We start from the raw sequence: 23,259 nt of genomic DNA, 5'->3' as shown, positions 1-23,259 counted from the left end.
TATGAAGTTTATTGAGACATTGTGAGATCCTTCCCCCAGGATTGAGTACATTTAGCTTAAGAGTCAAAGTACTCAAACTGCAGTTACACAACTTTTGGAACTTGACAGATCCTGGTATTTGAGATAGTAGTCTACATACTGTATGATTTTTCATAAAAAATGTTTTATACAGATAGATAGAAAGATAGATAGATAGAATTCACAGAAGAAGCAGCACATCCACTAAATAATTGAGGTAATAATGAAATAGGTGCACGCAGTCATAGGATATTTGGTTAGAGGCTCCAACTTAAGTAGTAGCAGAGAAGACTGCAGCACATAAAAGTGTCTTAGCGCAAAAAAAGTAACTTTTATTCCATCCTTGGCAAAAAAAAAAAGTGCAACATTTTGGTAGTCTCACACCACCATCTTCAGGCATAATACAATAATTAGGCCCCAACATTGTCCTCATACATTATAATACCCCCTCACATTGCCACCACATATAATAATGCCCCCTCACATTGCCCCCATGTTGCCCTCTTACATTATAATGCCCCCTTACATTTCCCCCATACATTATAATGCCCCTTACATTTCCCCAACACATTATAATGCACCCTTACATGGCCCCACACATTATAATGCCCCCTGACATGGCCCTGCACATTATAATGCCCCCCTGACATGGCCCCACACATTATAATGCCCCCTGACATGGCCCCACAAATTATAATGCTCCCTGACATGGCCCCTTACATAATAATGGCCCCTGACATCCCCCCTTCACATAATAATGCCCCCTGACATGGCCCCTTCACATAATAATGACCCCTGACATGGCCCCTTCATATAATAATGCCCCCTGACATGGCCCTGTCACATAATAATGCCCCCTGACATGGCCCCTTACATAAAAATGCCCCCTAACAAGGCCCCTTCACATAATAATGCCCCCTGACATGCCCCCCCCCCCGTTTCAAGGGGGGGAATGTGGTCTTTAATCATTGCTTTTAGTTCCTGTCCCTGGTGACCTTGCTCTGCAAAATGTTTGGATACTGGTAAATCCAATCTTTTCTTTCTAATGCTATATATATGTTGGTTCAGATGCCTTCTGAAATAATATGAGGTTTCTCCCACATACACTAAATGGCAGGGGCACCACAACATGTAGATGATGAACTTAGAGTTACACGTAAGATAGAAATTTATTTTTGTGAATCGCCCCAGTTTGTGGATGTATGAAGATGCTACCCCTCTGCACATACTTACAACTAACGCATGAGCAGCATGGGTAGCAACCCTTTTTCTCAACAGTAAGAATTTTTTGTCTACTGTCTGGTCTGATGGAAGTATCTGTCTTTACCAGCCTATCCCATAGATTAGGGGCTCTGTAATAAGAGATAAGCGGTCGCTGTTGAAAATCTGTAATCTGTGGGTATCCCTCTCCAATTAAATGCCAGTGTTTGTTAAAAATTTGGGCAATCTTACTAGATTTGTCATTGAACATGGAGATGAAAGGAATACACATGTCCATCCCTTGTTGTCTCCCTTTACCTACATCTCCACCTTCAATTCTCTGTCTCTGCCTCAAAATAAGTTTTGCCGGGAAACCTCTTGCTCTAAAGGTGTTATACATATTGGTCTGGGCTTTGTTTAATTTTTCCTCAGAGTCAGTGATGCGTTGTGCATGCAACATCTGACTGAATGCAAGGAATCTATCATAGGGCTAGGATGGCAACTCTCGTACATGAGAAGGTTATTTCTGTCGATGCTTTTAGTAAAGAGGTTGGTTGTCAATCCAGTTCCCTTGATCGAGACCGAGGCTGAATTCATAAAAGAATCCAAACATTTTGCAGAGCAAGGTCACCAGGAACGGGAACTAAAAGCAATGATTATAGACCATATAGGGGGGGGGGGGGGAGATAGGATTTCCCTCCTAAAAAAAAAGGCGAGTTAAGGTGGATTTTTAAATTGGGCTTCCTTAATCCGGGGGGGTCTTAATGTAGAGTTTAAAATTAACAACAAAATGCATACTAGGTAAACCTCTGTACGCATCTACAGGTTATTGTTTGCCTCATGTTTAGGATAGGATTACATGGACAAATGTGATAATGATATGTACAGAATAAGTAGATGTATATACATTTGTGTGTATGCAATATATACGTGTATACTACAGAGGAAATGCATTTGTTTTTGGATTTCTCTGATGCCATGACCACAGTGCTCTCTGCTGACCTCTGCTGTCCATTTTAGGAACTGTCCAGAGCAGCATATGTTTGCTATCTCCTGCTCTGGACAGTTCCAAAAATGGACAGCAGAGGTCAGCAGAGAGCACAGAGAGCAGAGGTCAGCACAGAGAAATCAAAAAAGAAAAGCATTTCTTCTGTAGTATATAGCCCATAAAAAGTACTGGAAGGATTAAGATTTTTTAATAGAAGTAATTTACAAATCTGTTTAACTTTCTGGCACCAGGGGATTAAAAAAAAAAGTTTTCCATGGGAGTACCCCTTTAATATTGATTGGATGTAACATGAATTGATGATGTCAGTTGTGGCTATTTAAGAGCCAGTGTTTGTTCATTGTATTATGCCTGAAGATGGTGGTGTGAGACTACCAAAACATTGCACTTATTTTGTTTGCTAAGGATGGAATAAAATTCACTTCATTCACAAATGTGCAATACAAATAGAGAAACATAGCCGCACATCGACCATTTGTATTTTGATCTAGCTAATTCTCAGCATAATTAAAACACTAACAGGTTGTTATTATAGATTTTGATCAAAAAGTACAAGCCCACTCGCCACGTCAAGGCCACCTAGTCAGAGTGGGTCCCTAATCTAACACTGGCGTAGCGTCGATCGGTGACCACCACCTCCAAGACACCATGCCCACAGGAGGAACGACCCAGTGGCCAGGCAGCCCCACTGCTGCCTGACCAATCCCCTGGCTCTGGGGCGCACTACCCCACAGACAAAGCATCACAGAAACAATGGCCGCCACAGAGAACCACACCAATGTGAAACCTACCATGTGCTCCCTGCCAGAGGGCTGGAAGAATGTTAGGAGGAACCCCTTTTGAAGTCTCCTGCTATTTAAATATGCCAGGGCCGAATGGGTGGAGTGGAGTGCTGGCCATGGAAGAAGGGAGAGACTACAAATGTGCAACGCAAATAGAAAAACATAGCCGCACATCCACCATTTGTATTTTGATCTACTTGCTTCTCAGCATAATTTAAAAAAACTAACAGGTTGTTAGTATACATTTTGATCAAAAAGTACAAGCCCACTTGCCACGTCAAGGCCACCTAGTCAGAGTGGGTCCCTAACCTAACACTGGCGTAGCGCCAAATGGCGACCACCACCTCTGAGACACCATGCCCACTGGGGGAACGACCCAGTTGCCAGGCAGCCCCACTGCTGCCCGACCAAGCTCCTGAGTCTGGGCTGTACCACCCCATAGACAAAGCATCTCAGAAACAATGGCCACCACAGAGAACCACACCAGTGTGAAACCTACCATGTGCTCCCTACCAGAGGGCTGGGAGAATGTTAGGAGGAAACCCTTGAGGTTTCCTGATAATTAAAAATACCTGGGCTGAATGGGTGGAGTGGAGTGCTGGCCATGGAAGAAGGGAGAGACTACAAATGTGCAACACAAATAGAGAAACATCGCCGCACATCCACCATTTGTATTTTGAGGTACTTGCTTCTCAGCATAATTAAAAAACTAACAGGTTGTTAGTATACATTTTGATATTTCACAAATATTCTAAAACTATCATTGTGTGCTAAAATGTTGATGCATTTACTGTTTAACATCCTAGGTGCATTGAATGTTTGATCTTACTAATTGATTTTATATGTAGATGAATATAACATGTAATAAAAATTATGTCATATTTTCTGAAACTGAAGTAAATGAGATATTATTTTAAGAATAATTGATATTTTCATATTTAAAGGGGAACTCTGGTACAGAACATCTTATCCCCTATCCACAAGATATGGCAAAAGTGTCTGATTCCAGGGGACAGGCCACCTCTTCATCTCTATCTCTACGGTAGAGCTGGAGATACAGCATTTAGGAATCCCTGCTCTTCAGCAGTGATACATGAAGGGGTCATTTCAGCCACTGCTACATGCTGTGGTCAACAGAAATTTGTACACAGAGTGGAGGTCGCTCTGTGCATGGAGAGAGCAGAGGTGGAGGGCAGGAGATCGCAGGGGGTTTCAGATTCCTGCACATATATGTCCTATACATGGCCGCGAGCATCGGAGCGATGCTCGGGTCATGCGTGGCAGGTTGCGGCTGCTGATAGCAGCCAGGGACCCGCCGTAATGGCCGACATCCGTGATCCGCCATTAACCCCCATCTGCGGCAGTGTGGCTACAATTTTGTCTGATCTGGTCAGCTAACATTGCGGCCAGAGGTCTCCTCACCTGCCTCCGTCTTCCCGACATCTTCTGCACTGATCTGGCTTCCAGCAGACCAGAGCAGAAGAATGACAATAACACTGATCAGTGCTATGCCCTGAAAGAAGTTTAAGAAAAAGTAAAAAAAAAAAAAAAAAAGGTAAAACATTTGTAAAATCCCCTCCCCTAATAAAAATGTAAATTGTCCCTTTTTCCCATTTTACCCCCAAAAAGTGTAAAAAAAATACTTAATAAACATATTTGGTATCACCGCATGCATAAATATCCGAACTATTAAAATATAACGTTAATGATTCTGTTTGGTGAACGACGTGAACGTAAAAAAAAAAAAAAAAAGTTCAAAATTGCTGCTTTTTGGTCAAATTTAATTCCCCATAAAATGTCTAAAAAAATTATTAAAAGTTTTATATATACAAATGTGGTATCAATAAAAAGTACAAATAATGGCACAAAAAAATTAGCCCTCATACCACCGCTGAGACGGAAAATGGAAAAAGTCTTAGGTCATCAAAATAGAGGGATTTTAAACGTACTAATTTGGTTAAAAAGTTTAGCGATTTTTTTTTTAAAGCGGTTCAATTATAGGGCATAATTGGGTATAATTTTAATCATATTGACCCGCAGAATAAATAGAAATTGTCCTTTTTACCATAAATTGTACGGCGTTAAAACAAAACCTTCCAAAATTTGCAAAATTGCTGTTTTCATTTAAATTTTCCCACACAAATTGTATTATTTTGGTTGTGCCATACATTTTATGGTAAAATTATTGATGTCATTACAATATACAACTGGTTGCGCATAAAACAAGCCCTCATACTAATCTGTGGAAAAAATATAAAAGAGTTATGATTTTCAGAAGGGGAGAAGGAAAAAGCTAAAACGCAAAAATAAAATTGGCCTTGTCGTTAAAGGGGTACTCTGCCCCTAGACATCTTATCCCCTATCCAAAGAATAGGGGATAAGATGTCAGATTGCCAGGGTCCCGCTTCTGGGGACCCCCGGGATCTACCATGCGGCACAGACATTTAGCGGCTTCCGGAACCGCTGGAGGTCCTCAGGCTGATTCCCTCTCGACCACAGGTACGGAAGATTGTGACATCATGACTCCGCCCTGTGTGACGTCACACTCTGCCCCTCAATTCAAGTCTATGGGAGAGGGCGTGAGTACTCCTTTAAGATCAAAATGGGCATGGTCCTTTAGGGGTTAAATATACACACACAGGGGGAGATTTATCAAAACCTGTGCAAAGGAAAAGTTGCCCATAACAACCAATCAGATAGCTTCTTTCATTTTGCAGAGGCCTTGTTAAAAATGAAAGAAGCAAGCTGGTTTGTTGCTATGGGCAACTTTTCCTTTGGACAGGTTTTGATAAATCTCTCCCACAGTGTTTGGTCTCTTTACCTGCAAAAAACAGCATTTTTGGCAGCAATATTTTGCGCAAAAGAACCATATTTTTCTTCCAAAAAGCTTTTAAATAGTACAATGTCTGTGCATTACCAGACATTTTTGAATTGAGCTCCAGTGATCTTAATAACTGGTCTGTGTAAACCTGATTATAGATTATAAAATAAAAACTGGAAAACTCCGGCTGCAGTTTTTGAGCCAAGTGGATTCAAGTGGAATTGGAAATATAATGGTAGGACTTGTACTTCTCCTTCCTTATAGGTCCAGAAGAGCCTATGGTTACTACACTACAATATCAGCAGCAGTAGCCACATCTTTGCAAATGATTAGCTCTTTATGGTAATGCAGCATATAAGGCACAAATCCCTGTAGTGGCCAGAAAAAAAGAGACTCAGAAATTGGGTAATATTTACCATTTCAAAACTGGTATTATTTAAACACTTATACATATGGTTACATAATATAGGGCAGTAGTCCATCGTTATCAATCAGTATAATATTAACCTGTTAAGGACCAAGGGCGTAAACTTACGCCCCTAGTCCCGCTCCCGTGATATAACGCGGGGTTACACGGTAACCCCGCATCATATCACGGCAGGCCCGGCGTCATAGTGAAGCCGAGACCTGCCGCTAATAGCGCGCGGCACTGATCGCAGTGCCGCACCCTATTAACCCTTTAGCCGCGCACTCAAAGCTGAGCCGCGCGGCTAAAAGTGAAAGTAAAATGTGCCGGTTAGCTTAGGGAGCTGTTCGGGATCGCCGCGGTATAATCGCAGCATCCCAAACAGCTGTAGCACATGAGGAAGGTATCCTACCTTCCTTCCTGCAGTCCGATCGCCGAATGAATGCTTCAAGCCTGAGATACAGGCTTGAGCATTCAATCGCCGAAAACACTGATTGATGCATTCCTATGAAGATGCATCAATCAGTGGTAAAGATCAGTACATGCAATGTTATAGCCCCCCCTGGGGGCTATAATATGGCATAAGAGAAGTGTAAAAAAAAACATTAAGCCTTTCAATGATCCCTTCCCCTAATAAAAGTTTGAATCACCTGGCATTTCCAAGAATAAAAAAAAAACAGTGCAAATAAAAATAAACATATGTGGTATCGCCGCGTGCGGAAATGTCCGAATTATAAAAATATACTGCTTTTTAAACCGCACGTTCAATGGCGTATGCGTAAAAAAATTCCAAAGTCCAAAATAGCGTATTTATGGTCACTTTTTATATCATGAAAAGATGAATAAAAAGCGATCAAAAAGTCTGATCAATGTAAAAATGGTACCGACAAAAACTTCAGATCACGGCGAAAAGAATGAGCCCTCATAGCGCCCTGAACACGGAAAAATAAAAAAGTTATAGGGCTCAGAAAATGACAATTTTAAACGTATACATTTTCCTGCATGTATTTATGATTTTTTTTCAGTAGTAAAAAGTTACAAAATGGCATTTTTTCTTCAATTTTGTCGCACAATGATGTTTTTTTCCGTTTCGCGGTAGATTTTTGGGTACAATGACTGATGTCATTACAAAGTAGAATTGGTGGCGCAAAAAATACGCCATAATACAGATTTTTAGGTGCAAAATTGAAAGAGTTATGATTTTTTAAAGGTACGGAGGAATAAACGAAAGTGCAAAAAGCAAAAAATGCCTGGTTCTTAAGGGGTTAAAGGGGTAGTGTGGCGAAAAACAACTTATCCCCTATTCACAGGATAGGGCATAAGTGTATGATCGCCGGTGGTCCGACCACTGGGACCCCCCCCCCCCCCAACAAGCATCCTGGGGATAGGGAATAAGGGGATAAGTTGTTTATTGCCGGACTTCCCCTTTAAGTTCAATTCCAAACAGAATAATTCAGTACAATTTTCATATGCCAAGTCAATATTTATTTATTGTCTATACAAAATCAAAATATTACACTATAATCACAATTAAATATTATCACAATAATTACTACATATATGGACTAATCTAAATCGCTCCACAGCTTATAAGTGACTTTGCGTTTTCTAAGTCTACAGTCTTAATAAAGTCTCATTCTAATGAAAATTGTTCTTCTCTGGATATCTACTTTTCTGCAGTCTCCTGTGCATAAGAAATACAATTCCTCCCATGAGTGTACACAGCAAAGCCAAGAATCCAACTGTTATTCCCAAACCGACAGCAGTGCTTACAATTTCATGAGAATCCTTGTTGGAATCGCCTGAAAGTTTAAAAACAATATATTTTATGGTTCAATAATGACAAAAAAATCCTTTACAAAATGTGATGAATATTATTATTATTATTATATTTATTTATCTATTTATTTATCTATCTTTTTTCATGTTTTTATGGCACCATTGGTTAAAAATATTCTCATTAGAAGATTTGTTTACATTTGCTCCGTAAATGTAAATAAATAAGGGGATTCATCATGTAAATAAATAAGTGGATTTATCAAGGTATTTAAGCTAGTTTTCTGGTGCACCAAATAGCATATTTTTGATAACCCTACCTACGTTGCAAAAAAAAAAAAAAAAAAGAATTCTTATACTATTATAAGTAAAACATGCTGTTTATAGCTTTGAGGCATGCTGCCCTAGCACAGGTTCAACACAATGTTTGTACTGTAAAGTTGTAAAAATATATTTCAGCCCTTGTAAACAAAAGACAACTAACCCTTTTTACCACCTACTGTATATGGAAGAACCAGCCCCTCATTAAGAATCCTGGACCACAGTCTACAAATATCACTGTGATTCTGGAGACCAGCTTTGATCATCTAGCTTTGATCATATAGCTTGTTGCTATATGTTTTTTTCTTTATACCGTATATACTCGAGTATAAGCCGAGTTTTTCAGCACAATTTTTCGTGCTGAAAACACCCCCCCTCGGCTTATACTCGAGTGAACTCTCCACCCGCAGTGGTCTTCAACCTGCGGACCTCCGGAGGTTTCAAAACTACAACTCCCAGCAAGCCCGGACAGCCGATGGCTGCCCGGGCTTGCTGGGAGTTGTAGTTTTGAAACCTCTGGAGGTCCGCTGGTTGAAGACCACTGAGGGCGGATGATGAGAAGAGGATGATGAAGGGGGGGTGTGTGATGATGACAAGAGGATGATGAAGGGGGGGGATGATGAAGGAGGGTGTGTGGGATGATTACAAGGGGATGATGAAGGGGGGTGGGGATGATGACAAGGGGATGATGAAGGGGGTGGGGATGATGAAGGGGGGTGGGGATGATGACAAGGGGATGATGAAGGGGGGATGTGTGGGATGATGACAAGGGGATGATGAAGGGGGATGATGAAGGGGGGATGTGTGGGATGATGACAAGGGGATGATGACAGGTGATGATGATGAGGGTCTGGATGATGACAGGCGGTGATGATGATGAGGATGTTAATGACGGGTCTGGATGATGACAGGGGGGGGATGATGTATTTCCCACCCTAGGCTTATACTCGAGTCAATAACTTTTCCTGGGATTTTGGGTTGAAATTAGGGGTCTCGGCTTATACTCGGGTCGGCTTATACTCGAGTATATACGGTAATGTAAATACACTTACACACATTTATATATATATATATATATATATATATATATATATATATATTGCAGCACTACTCAGCATGTATGTAGTTGGTGCCAGTGTCCTAAACTCCTTTTTAGATAGAAAACAGTAATGGTGCAGCACTCAAAATCCAAAAAACAAGTGAATTTATTTCTCACATCAAACAAGCAATGTTTCTGCTCCTATGGAGCCATTTTCAAGCTTAGTGATACACACCAGTAAGGGGTTTAAATGTCCAACAAAGAAGTGATCACTTACATTTTCATAATCAAGTGATAATCTAACTATTCATTTTCAATTCATTTACAAAATAAATTGTATAAACATCAAATTTAAAAGTTTACATAGTGATTAGAGATGAGTGAATTTTTTTAAAATTAGATTCGGATGATTCGACAAATTCTCCAACAAATTTGGCTCAGGTTGAGTTTATTTGCGGTGAATCGCTATTAAAAACTGCTATTTCTGGCCTACAGAGAGCCTCAATAGGGGTGTAGAACACTTTGCTTTGTCCTAACACGCATAGGGAGTGTGCTGTGTTAGTAAAATAATACTGTTATTCAGCATGACATGCAGATTACCGGCATTGTTATTAGAATCACTGACACAGAGCATCTGAATGTGGCAGAATTTTAATGTAATTTTCATTTAATTTAATTTACATTTTTTGATTACCCATTCTGGTGAGCATCGAGCTAGCAGTCTGCCGCAATATGAGCTACCACCTGTTCCAGCCTCTCACGGCACCCCCATACTCTGAGTGTCCACTTGAGAAGGGAGTGACTGCAGTACCAGCAACTTGGACAGGAGCACATTCAGCTTCTGTGTCATTGGATAAGTGGACGCATAAAGCTAGAAGTGGTTGCAGTGAAAAAGCTTGCACTTGTGTCTTAAAATCGGCTGGTCCTCCGCCAGGCGAGATGCCAACTTTTCCAGCCCCTAGCTCTCAGCGCCCCCTGACTGTGAAAGTGCGAATGTTCCCTTTAATCAGGTATGGTTCATTTTTTTATTGCTCCAAGCTGTTTCATTGGATTCTTGTGATAATTCCACAGGTAATATGACGTCTACAACCATGAGGCCTCAGTCTTGAAAAGATTACATCGATTTTTTTAAATTTAAGATTTATATTAGATTCCCAAATTTAATGTTTACTTTGAATTAATACTGTATGACCACAAAACTCAAACTAAAAAGGGTCACATGGCAGCACAATGACCCGGCCTAGAGGTGGCAGCAGCATAAGGAGACCATAATCTGGCAGAATGACACAGCCTGGAATTGGCGGCAGCAAGAGGAGACCCTATAGTGTCTGAATGACACAGCCTGGAGTTGTTGGCAGCATGAGGAGACACTAGGGCTTCACAATCCCTAAGATTAAATAATTTGGTATACACGGACAGGCTCAAGGACTGGCCCACCTTCTCTTCCACAAAATTTTGCAGGGCTAGTACTGCCTTTTTCACAAAGAAATGACGGCTTGGCACTCTCCACCTTGACTCGGCACAAGCCATTGGTTCTCAGAAAGGTGCAGAGTCCACCACTTGAAAAGGGAAGGGCTGCAGCACCAGTAACTTGGACAGGAGGGCATTCAGCTTCTTCACCGTTTAATGAGTGGGCACATACTGTTGTCTCTTGGACATGGCTTAGCAGATGGATTGCTGGCAGAATGACTGACTAAAAGTAGTAGGAGCAAGAGCATCTTGAGTGACAGAAGGAGGGTATGACACACATCTTCCTTCGCACAGCCTGGAGTTGGTGGCAGCATGAGTAGAACATATAGTGGCAGAATGGCAAAGCCTGAAGTTGGCGTAAGCATGAAGAGACCATATGGTGGCAGAATGAGACAGCCTGGAGGTGGCAGCAGCATCAGGAGTCCTGAAAGTGACCCGGTGACAGAGTGGAGCAGTGGGTGGCAATACCAGTACCCGGTGATGAAGGTGGGTGAAAAAAGGTCTGATGCAGAGCAATGTTTGTAACTGGGGAGCAGCGCCTTAAATCTGTTTGGCACTATCCATATTTGTGAAGTGTTGATGCTGCACCATGGTCAATCTACTCTCATGCATCAGGCATTGGTGGGTGGAAATCTTGGCTGATCCATGCCTGATTCATCATCACAAAGGTCAGTCTCCACATTTTTCGTGGATAGAGGAGTTCTCCTCGGGGTGACTATGGCCCCCGCTGCCCTAAACACCTGCTCTGAAGGCACACTACTGGCCAGGCAGGACAGCTTTTCCTGGGCAAACTCTGCTAATTGAGGCCACAAATCAAGTTTGGCTGCCCAAAAGTCCAGCGGATGTTCAAGGTGTGTTGGCATGGGCATGTCAAGGTCAGCCACCACCGGCTGGTTCAGGTCCTACTCCAGGTCTACCTGCTGCTGATGAGTTGTTTCACTATGCAGGTAAAGAAAGATACTCATGTACAACTGTAGACTAAGGCTGCTGATGATGGAGATGGTACTGCTCCTGCCACCCCACCCCTCCCCAGCAGCCATGGCAGTGGAAAGTGAGTGCAGAGGGCCCCCGGAGTCAGACCTGCGAGAGGATGGATGATGGCACCGATAGGCATCGGCCAACTGACTAGGTAGGATGTCTCTGTAGTAGGTCAGTTTGTCCACCCTATCAGTGGGTGTAAAAAAGGCCCCCATTTTATGGTGGTGGCGAGAGTCCAATAAGGTAGAGAGCCAGAAGTCTTCCCGCTGCCGAATGGTGACAATTCAGCTGTCACTACACAAGCAAGTGAGCATGCAACGTGCCATTTGTGAAAGTGACTCGGATTGACTCCCTGCCTCCATCTCCACTGAATACTGCGACAGTGTGTCAGGGTCCTCTGTTTTGCCATACTCATAACCCTCTAGCTCCTCTGGCTGCTCCTGCTCCTCCTCTCCTGTAAGATGGCTAGAAAAACTGCCCATCTCGTGAAACGTAAACTGTGCTCCACTGTGCCCCTCCTTCTTCAGTTCAGTCCCCACAAGGCTCATGTGGCCGTGAGATGTAGGCGCCACGTCTCCATTGCCCTGACCAGCCATTGTTTCCAACATGTGTTGTAGTAAATGAAGCAGTGGAATTATGTCGTTCATCCTGTAATCCTGGCGACTGACTAATAATATGGCTTCCTCAAAGGGCCTGAGCAAACGGCAGGTGTCATGTATGAGCTGCATGGTTGACATTGAAGTTATGTAAGGGAGTCCCCTTAACCACTTGGATCATCAAGAAACCAGTAATGGCTTTTCTCTGTTCATATAGTCGGTCCAACATATGGAGGGTGGAATTCCAACGTGTGGCAACATCGCAAATCCAAATCAGACTATGTTGGGAGCTACCGTTCTGACTCTGCAGCTCGAGAAGGGTGTGCTTTGCTGTGTACAAGTGGCTGAAGAGTATGCATAGTTTCCTTTCCATTGTTAAGATATCTTGCAAATGGAGGGAACACTTCAGGAACCTCATGACAACCAGATTGAAAAAGCTCAGCCTTCCTTGTTGCAGCGCAGAGAAGATGTTCTTCCCATTGTCAGTCACCATGGTCCCCATTTCCAGTTTTTGTGGAGTTAGCCATGCTCTGATTTCTTTATGAATGACTTTAGCAGTTCCTCCCCTGTGTGGCTCTGTTCGCCAAGGCAAACCATGTGAAGAACACAGCCGTGACACCGCGGTGCCCTGCACACATGGTATGCTGAAGGGCCACTGAGACTTGTCTGTACAGTGTAGGCTGAGGACACGGTGGAGGATGAGGAGGTGGAGTCACACACTGTCACAGGACCAATGGTCTAACAGCTTGGAGGAGGAAGCGGGGGGACCTGTCCAAGTTGCTGTTGTGGCTGTGCAGGAACCACATGCACCCAGTGGGCCATAAATGACATGTATTGTCCCTGACCATAGTTACAGCTCCAGACATCGGCGCTGCCATGCACTTTGGTATACACGGACAGGCTCAAGGACTGGCCCACCTTCTCTTCCACAAAATTGTGCAGGGCTAGTACTGCCTTCTTCACAAAGAAATGACGGCTTGGCACTCTCCACCTTGACTCGGCACAAGCCATTGGTTCTCTGAAAGGTGCAGAGTCCACCACTTGTAAAGGGAAGGGCTCCAGCACCAGTAACTTGGACAAGAGGGCATTCAGCTTCTTCCCCGTTTAAGGAGTGGGCACATACTGTTGTCTCTTGGACATGGCTTAGCAGATGGATTGCTGGCAGAATGACTGACTAAAAGTAGTAGGAGCAAGAGCATCTTGAGCGACAGAAGGAGGGTATGACACACATCTTCCTTCGGCTGAGGTGGTGGAGCCTTGGCTGGCTGAAAGAGGGAGCGGCGTTCCACTGGGTGATGCAGCAGGCTGGACCACTACACCGGAACCACGGTTCTCCCAGGACACATTATTGTGGCACAGCATGTGTAGATGCAGGGCCGTGGTGCCAACATTGGGACCCTGGCCACGCTTCACCTTCTGCTGACACATCTTACATGTGGCTATGTTAACCTCCTCCGAATGCTTGATGAAAAACTGCCACACCGCCGAGTAGCTGATTTTCTCACCAACAGTCGACACGTATTGACTGCTACTGCCACCGTCTCCAGGCACCCATTTCCACTACCTCCCAGGAAGGCTGGCTGCTACAAAGTACAGTAGCTTTTCTCCCCCGGGCATGTTTGGCTACAGACTTTACACTTCTGCCACCATGCTGACTGTCAACCATGCTACCACCTATCTGGCTCAGCAGCTGCCTCACGGGCAACTTGCATCCCTCTTCTCCTGATGATGATGAAGCCCCTTCTGCACCTGGCTCCCAATTACGATAGGCTTCATCATCATCAACAAGTGTCTGCATGTCACTGATGTCCTCCTCAGGTTCCTCAACAGTGTCTGCTTCAGGAGCCTGAACGCTGGCAACACCACCTACCACGTCACTCTCCTCATCACTGCTTGCCCGCCTAGCGGAGGAAGCAGCGGATGTCTCCTCCACTTCTTGGCTGGGCAGTAGCTGCTGACTGTCCTCTATTAGATCGTCCTCACTGAATAGTTGAGCTTTATCCACAGCATAAGATACTTCTGTAGGAGAGGGAACAGCATAGGACAGAGGCAATGGGAGGACAGGGACTGCTTCAGGGCCATGCCAACTGAGGTTTGTGTCTGAGGAACCCACCGACTGTTGACTGGGGGTATCAGATGTCCCTTGTGATGAAGTGGATGACTGTGTTAACCAATCGATGACGGCAGATGGGTTGCTTGTGGAGACACGACCGCTAGCTGATGCCGGGAGCTCAGGCCTCTCGCTGCACCTCCTGCTGCCACTCGCCCCTAGTCTGCTGCCACCTCTGCCTGCACCTGAGGAATTTAAGCCTATGCAACTCCACTGTGCACGTCCTGGCACTTCTCTGCGTGACATAGTGCGTATATGAGGGGAGTACAATACGCTTCACTTCGCTTAAAACAGTATTTGTCTAGAACAATGTACTACAGTACGCTTAAAAAAGTATTTGAGTACAACACCAGCCGGTGAGTACTTTTGCCTGGCCTTTCAATGTATCTAGGCCTTAGAAAAGTATTACTTTTGCCTGGCCTTTCCCAGTATCTAGGCCCTTGACAGATTAACAGGTACAAAATAGTACACTACTTATATGTAGGTATGTGGTATGCACTTAAGAGGGCAGAGAAATGCACTAAAGTATGCTTAAAAAACTTATTTTTGCACAACACCAACAGTATACAACAGTGCTGCAGCTGTTACTGTGTACTAAACCCAAAATTGTACTCTCTCAAAGTCTATTAGGAATGGACTGCTGGTTGTGTATTATACGTCTACAGACTAGTATAATCAGCAGACCATTTGTTGTGGAACAAAGGGGGCAGAAAAATGTGCTACAGTACGCTTAAAAAAAGTATTGGAGTAAAACACCAGCTGGCAATTACTTTTGCCTGGCCCTTCACAGTATCTAGGAACTTGACAGATTAACAGGTACAAAGAAGTACACTACTTACATGTATGTATGTGGTATGCACTTATGAGGGCAGAAAAATGCACTACAGTATGCTTAAAAAACTTATTTTTGCACAACACCAGCAGAACACAACAGTGCTGAAGCACACAGTCACTGTGTACTAAACTCAAAATTGCACTCTCTTAAAGACTAATGGACTGCTGGGTATTATACCGTCCATAGACTAGTATAACCAGTAGACCATTTGTTGTGGAACAAAGACACAGAGTTGGGCTGAAAAATAATTTCTCCATCCTCTGCTAAGGTTTCTAAAGGTGCGCCAGGTTGTTCAGATGTATAAGGCAACACACAGCTCTCTGCCCCTCTCTGTAATACACTGCTGTAGAAAGTGACTGGGAGGTTAATGGCTGCAATACAAATTATTTTCTGAGAAAAAGGCACTGCTCTCTGTCCACCAGAACGCTGATGTGACTAGGAGGTGAAACACTGCTGGAAAAAGCTTGTCTGTGTAACACACAATGCTGTCCTACCTCTCTGCAGTGAAAGGATGAAGTGACTAGCTGGAATATGGCTGCCAATTATATAGGTCTGTGACATCACAGGGGTGACTGGCTGCTGATAGGCTGCATCCTGCATGTGATTCAGGGTCATCCCACTTACCTTTGTTCCCGCCTTCCCAGAGTTCCTTACCCCATGTCCTCACATGTGAATCCACCATTTTAGATGCCCTGGCGCCTGGACCACACTAAATTGATTTTAAAATTGCAATATTTGCATTCATTGCAAATCAAATTTTTCATGAAATTTGTAACAAATTCAGATTTGTCAGATTCAATTTGCTCATTTCTAATAGTGATAAATAGAAAGTGCTATTAGTGATTATAATGTGCATAGAAAATGCATCAGTGTATATTAAAATCAATAATATGCTTGAATTATGCTCCATACCAATTAGTATAATCCATAGCATCCATTCATCATATAAAACAATAATGAAACATGTATGGGAGAAGGCGGGAGGGAGACTCTTACCCACTCTGTATAGTTCTCATGGCGCCGGGCAGTGTGGGTAAACACCCAGCTACGCGTGCGCTCGCTACATTCTCGACTCAAAAAAATCACATGATCATGTCACCTGATTGAGGCAGGGATCGCATCACACATCTCCACGGCTACCACCGACGATAATCTCTGTCAGTGTAAGCCGGGGAAAGAGTGCGACAAGCTGGACAAGGAGACAAGCTGGACACATACTAATGACGCCAGGGACTATAACGGCACATACAAAAGAATAGAGGCATATAATTCTTTAATAAATCCCTAAGTTATACACATGGGAGCCAGTTCTGCAAACAAATAATTTGTATATAAAGAAATATATTGTAATGCAATAAAAAAAAATAAAACAAATTAATCACACCATATAATGCAGCTCAAGGCTTGTATTTAATACCATGCTCCTATATTTGTAGGACTATTGCTTATCAGAGTCATTTCTGATCTAAAAAAAAGCGGCTGTCAACGGGGGACCAAGGCACTTGGGACTGTCAGGTTCCTACATATCTCAATCTACCCATCTACATTCCTTATGGAGTGCACCTGCTAATCCAGCAGCACCAGAACACATATCCCAGCTCATGAGTACATTGATCATTTTTTTTAAATTGTGTCATCAATCAAAACAATGAAATAAAAATCGAAACAAAAAGAGAATAAAAAAAATGTTCCCAAAAATATATAACAAAAGAACTGGCACACATATGTAATCGTTACGTATTATGATTACATATGTGCGCCAGTTCTTTTTTGTTAAATATTTTTTATATCATTTTATTTTTTATTTATATATATATATATATATATATATATATATATATTTTTTTTTTTTTTTTTTTTTTTTTTTTGATTTATGACAAAGTAAAAAAAAATTATCGATGTACTCATGAGCTGGGATATGTGTGCTGGCACTGCTGGATTAGCGGGCATGCTCCATAATGAATGTAGGTGAGAAGATTGAGATATGTAGTGCCTTGGTCACCTGTTGACTGCTCAGAAATGACTCTGATAAGCGACAGTCCTACAAATATAGGTGCATGGTATTAAATACAAGCCTTAAGCTGCATTATATGGTGTGATTAATTTGTTTTATTTTTTAATTTGCATAATATTTCTTTATATACAAATTATTTGTTTACAAAACTGGCTCCCATGTGTATAACTTATGGACTTATTAAAGAATTATATGCCCCTATGCGTTTGTATGTGCTGTTATAGTCCCTGGCGACATTAGTATGTGTCCCGCTTGTCTCCTTGTAGATGCGGGGAGGTGATCTCCTCACTCTTTCCTCGGCTTAGCATCGGTGGTAGCTGTGGAGATGTGTGGAGATGTGTGGAGATGTGTGGAGATGTGTGGAGATGTGTGGAGATGTGTGGAGATGTGTGGAGATGTGTGGAGATGTGTGGAGATGTGTGGAGATGTGTGGAGATGTGTGATGCGATCCCTGCCTCAATAGAATGATAGAATCATGTGGTCTTTCCGAGTCAGGTCACATGATCATTAGTGTTGCTCGCGAATATTCTCAATTCGAATATTATTCGCGAATATCGCATATTCACGAATTCGCGAATTTCGCGAATATAGCGCTATATATTCGTAATTACGAATATTCTTTTTTTTTTTTCTTCACAGTACACATCACAGTGATCATCCCTCTCTGCTTCCAGCTTGTGTGGTGTAAAGAAGGCTCTAATACTACTGTGTGAGACTGGCGTGCGAAAATTCGCATATAAGAAAATTAGCATATGCAAATTTTCGCATATGCGAATTTTAGCGTATACTAATTTTGTATATGCTAATTTTCACACATGGTAATTTTCGCATACGCGAATTTTCGCATATGCGAAAATAAAACGAGGATATAACGAATATGCGAATATTCGCGAATACATGACGAATATTCGTCCATATATTCGCGAATATTCGCGAATTCGAATATGGCCTATGCCGCTCAACACTAATGATCATGTGATGTTTCTGAGTAGGGAATGTAGCCAGTGCACACGCAGCTGGGTGTTTACCCAAGCTGCCTGGTGCCATGACAGCTATACAAAGTGGGTAAGAGTCTCTCTCCCTCCTTCTCCTATACATGTTTCATTATTGTTTTATATGATGTACGGATATTATGGATTATACTAATTGGCATGGAGCTTAAAAATTCAAGCATATTATTCATTTTATTATAAACTGATGCACTTTATATGCACATGATAAGCACTAATAGCACTTTCTATGTTTTACTATTAGTGTTGAGTGCGAACAGCGAATAACGGCACTTTGCGATTTCGCGAATATTTAGAATATAGTAATATCTATTTGTAATGACAAATATATATATATTTATATATACATTAATTTTTTGTGAATATGCGAATATGCAAATATGTGAATATGCAAATATTCGCGAATATCTGCACTTCCAGTCAGAGGACACTGATCCCTCCCTTCTTTTAGGTGAAAGATATAATCGCACATGCGCACTATGTGAATTTTATTATGAATTTTTGCATGGAAAAAAAACCACAAACCTAGCGAAGATGTGAATTTAGCGAACATTGGACAAATATTCATCCATATATTCACAAAATATTGCAAATTCAAATAAGGCCCCTGCCGCTCATCACTTAGCACTATGTAAACTTTTAAATTTGATGTTTATACAATGTATTTTGTACATGAATTGAATAAGAATAGTTTGATTATGACTTGATTGTGAAAATGTAATTGATCACTGCTTTTTTGGGTATTTAAACCCCTTACTGGTGTGTATCACTAAGCTTGAAAATGGCTCCATAGGAGCAGAAATGTTGCTTGTTTGATGTGACAGAAGTAAATTCACTTGTTTTTTTTGGATTTGAGTGCTGCTCCATTACTGGTTTTCTATATATATATATATATATATATTCTTTATTTTAATTTAAAAAAAAAGGTTTATGTATAAAAAAAAACTGCATAGCTTATATTTGCATAATATATAGTTTATGTGCACTTGTTTTCATTTCAAATGTGAAGGGGACTTTTTAATACTTACTGGAAATTAAACTGGTTAATTCTCCTGCAAAGAACAAAATAGTAAAAAGTATTGATTATGTTATTATATTATGCAATACCTTTGTCTTACAAGAACTGCCTGAATTTACTGGAATACATTTATTTTCTATATGATATGGAAAGTCATGTTATAACCATCTTGGGCCCCTTTCACACTACATGTATCATCCTGTAAAAAAAACCTCCGTTATTACTCCTGGTAAAAAGTCCTGAAAACGTCCGTCAAAAAATGCCATTCATGCCATTCCGTTTTTACTAATGTCTGTTATTTTTGCCAGCACAAAAGACGGTGCATGCACAAAATTTTGGTCGTTAAAATTTTACATTGAAGTCTATGGGAACTGGATGTTGAAAAAAAAAAAAACATCCGTTATGATCAGTTATTGTCAGGTTTTTAACATCTGTTTTTTGTACTGAGCATGCTCAGTACAGCTTTACAAAAAAAGGGTTAAAAACCTTTCAAAAAAACGGATGTAACTGGTAATAACAGATGATAACGGATGATAACGGATGAACAACATCAAGTATTTTAAGAAAAAAAAACAATAAAAATAATGGATGATGGTCATCAGTTATCATCCGTTATTACCAGTTATTGAATCCGTTTTTCTTTTCATCCGTTATTGTAAAATAACAGCAATAAAAAAGCAGTATGATACCTGTAGTGTGAAAGGGGCCTTAAAATGTAAGCATACTGTATATTAGTAGATTCATGAAGCAATGATGAAAAATAAATGTGAAAACAGAACTTTATGACAAATTCTTTTCATGATAACTTTTTTCATTCAGTATAAAGTTGGTTAGTTTCCACTCAGGTTTTTTTCTGGAATTTTTTGTTTGTTTATTTGTTTGGAATATTGCCACTGCACTTTTTGAGCCAAAGCCAGAAGTGTATTCAAAAGGAATGGGAACTATAAAGGAAGGATGTCTCCTTCCTACTGGAATTATTTCAGAGGCTGCATTCTAAAAACACCAGAAAAAAAAAAAACCTAGCCTTACAAGTATGGACTAAGGCTCTCAGGACTAAGAAGGTTTTTAGACATTGCATTGACATTTTGTAGGCTGACTGGCATGTCCTTTTCTTTCAAATAGGTAAAGACAGTTTAGTTTGAGGTTAAAGGGGTATTCAAGGAAAAAACTTTTTTATATATATCTCAACTGGCTCCAGAAAGTTAAACAGATTTGTAAATTACTTCTATTAAAAAATCTTAATCCTTTCATTACTTATGGTATGAGCTTCTGAAGTTAAGGTTGTTCTTTTCTGTCTAAGTGCTCTCTGATGACACCTGTCTCGGGAAACGGCCAGTTTAGAAGAGGTTTGCTATGGGAATTTGCTTCCAAACTGGGCGTTTCCCGAGACACGTGTCATCAGAGAGGACTTGGACAGAAAAGAACAACCTTAACTTCAGAAGCTCATAAGTACTGAAAGGATTAAGATTTTTTAATAGAAGTAATTTACAAATCTGTTTATTTTTCTGGAGCCAGTTGATATATATATAAAAAAGTTTTTCCCTGGATAACCCCTTTAACATTTCCATTGTAAAGGTATTGTAAACATTTTGTTTTTTGTTTATTTTTAACAGACTATTTGTGTCATAGAAGTATATCCAAAGTTGTGATCATCACATTTTGTCCTAAGAAAGCCAATAACTGCCAGGTAAAAAGATTCTCCGCTGCCATGCTTTATCTACTCCCCGAGGCATTCCTAAGCAGCACTCCATTGCCATATTCTGTCTTCAGCTTTGTACGCACAGTAAATTAGGTCTAACAGTATGCTAGAAATTTGGTCATTTAGATGCTGTATATTATGGTACTTTGTACTTCTATGCTGCAGCACACTCACTATGATAGCCTCACCCTGTACTAGTGACATGGAACTAGAATAATCAATTCCCTGTCAAGAAGAACTCCTGAAAACAACTGTCCTATTAAAAGGGTACTCCACTGCAGAACGTTGAGTGCGGGCATCAGGGTTTGTGATGTGACACCACGCCACCTCATGATGTCACACCACACCCTCTCAATGCAAGTCTATGAGAGGGGGCGTGACTGCCGTCACGCCCCCTCCCATAGACTTGTATTGAGTGGGTATGGTGTGACATCATGAAGGGGGTGTGGCCATTATGTCACGAGACCCAGCGTTCGGAACAAAATTTTCAGAACGCTGAGGCAATGGAGTACCCCTTTAAGGCTGTGTTCCTGAAAACAGTAGTGCTGCTTTTGCACTCGGTGAGTAGCAACATAATCCACTTGCAGATTTTTCTCTACATAAATTCGACTTGCGGATATGTTATGTGTGACTTTTTAGAGGAAAATGTAGGGAACAATGGGGGATATTTATCAAAGTTGTCTATATCCCGCATCAATATAGACCAAACTACAGAGGGTTAGGCTGGTATAGGTTTTTCTTAAAAATATTAAATTATTTGGATTCTGTATTTTCCATGTATTGCTTTACCTAGCAAGATACAGAAGGCTGTTCACAGGGAAATCCATTAAAACAACTGATCTGATCGTCAGTCACTACTGCCTTCTACCGTGGTATCATCTGAGCTCAAGTTTATGGCCTACTATCAGTAAAAAAGAATCATAAGAACAGAGATCAATACATATTGGGGGATATTTATCAAAGGATTTAGACAGTTTTTTCCTGTCTAAATTTGTGGCACAGAAAGTTGCAGGATAAATATGTGCGACTTTTTGGCGACTTTTACGCTAGAGGATTTTTACAACATGATGCATGCTAGTCTATTTTAGACGGAAATGCATTGGAAAATGCATTGGTGCTGAATTTATCGAAAGCGACTTTTCAGCGACAAGTCGCATCGGCTGAAAGTACGCCGAAATGTCAGACCATGTTGGAACAGGTTTAAATACAGTCTAAAGCATAGATCCCGAAGTCCGTGCGCAGAATTTATCAAGAGCCATGCGCCTTTTGATAAATTAGGCGCACAATAGACCGGCCTAACCTTTTAGGTTATAAAAAGCATTTCAGAAAGCATATGCCCCAAAGGTTTCAATAGCCTTAACATATCTTACTGACCATTATCACCGGTGGTGGTAATTGCTGGAGAAGTAATAGTTGCTGGATCCGAAACTGATCCTGAAGTGTTTGGAGCAGCTCTAGCATTCCTTTTTCTCCTTTTGCATGCCTGCAATGTTTTGTAAAAAATGGAGAAAATGCATTAGAAGCAAATTAAATAGGACACAAAGCACTGGTATCATTGTATTGTTGATATTCAACACATTTACTGTATACAAAGAAAAAAGAACATTTACATATGAACAGATATGACCGATGAGGAGGAATAAAGCCTTTAAGGAAATCAAATGTTCAGCATTTTATCTTTCTGACAAAGACACTTTTCTTCACTGGTTTACATTTGTGGTGGCCAAGAGCTGAAACACATGCTTTGGTCTGTCTAAAGTCCTTTTCTAAAATACTGAGCCGCATATCTCTTTATTAAATTTCATATGTATTTTCTGTGTTTTTATATATTACATGCTTGCACTGAGCCTTATACAGAGTTTATGGGGTTAACAATGTTCACCCATAAATCTATTGCATGATGCAAGAGTATTGGTAATCTGTCACATGCCCACATGCCAATTCATTCTAAGAACTATCCTACCCCACCCCTATTCCCAGAGTAGGGGAGGATCCAAAGACTTCATGTTCAGTCTTAGTTCTGGCCCTGGCCAGAGGAGTGTGAGCACAGCACATGCTCCGCAGCTCTTTAACATATGAGAGAGTTTGCCTACATCTCTAGCACTGTTTCAGCAATTCTACTACAAAGGTACAAGAAAGGTTGTGTTCAAGAAAACAAGT

The 23,259-nt window shown here is 41.2% G+C and overlaps 1 protein-coding gene across 2 annotated transcripts in view; it reads right to left on the bottom strand.

Moving 5' to 3' along the window:
* Positions 1 to 7,709: 7,709 nt before the first annotated feature.
* LOC130357796 (zona pellucida-like domain-containing protein 1) overlaps positions 7,710 to 23,259 on the bottom strand; it is a 52,192-nt gene continuing 36,642 nt past the window's right edge. For both annotated transcript variants that reach the window (XM_056560536.1, XM_056560537.1), the window contains 3 exons: positions 22,474 to 22,582; positions 19,411 to 19,434; positions 7,710 to 8,035 (listed from right to left, as the gene is read on the bottom strand). In XM_056560536.1, the coding sequence (XP_056416511.1) occupies positions 7,872 to 8,035; positions 19,411 to 19,434; positions 22,474 to 22,582 (297 nt within the window). In that variant the 3' untranslated portion in view covers positions 7,710 to 7,871. The remainder of the gene's footprint in view (positions 8,036 to 19,410; positions 19,435 to 22,473; positions 22,583 to 23,259) is intronic.

This window comes from Hyla sarda, chromosome 2, assembly GCF_029499605.1.
Source record: "Hyla sarda isolate aHylSar1 chromosome 2, aHylSar1.hap1, whole genome shotgun sequence".
Classification (NCBI taxonomy): Eukaryota; Metazoa; Chordata; class Amphibia; order Anura; family Hylidae; genus Hyla; species Hyla sarda.
The sequence above is the reverse complement of the archived record's forward strand: the minus strand, read 5'-3'. Positions and strand labels throughout refer to the sequence as shown.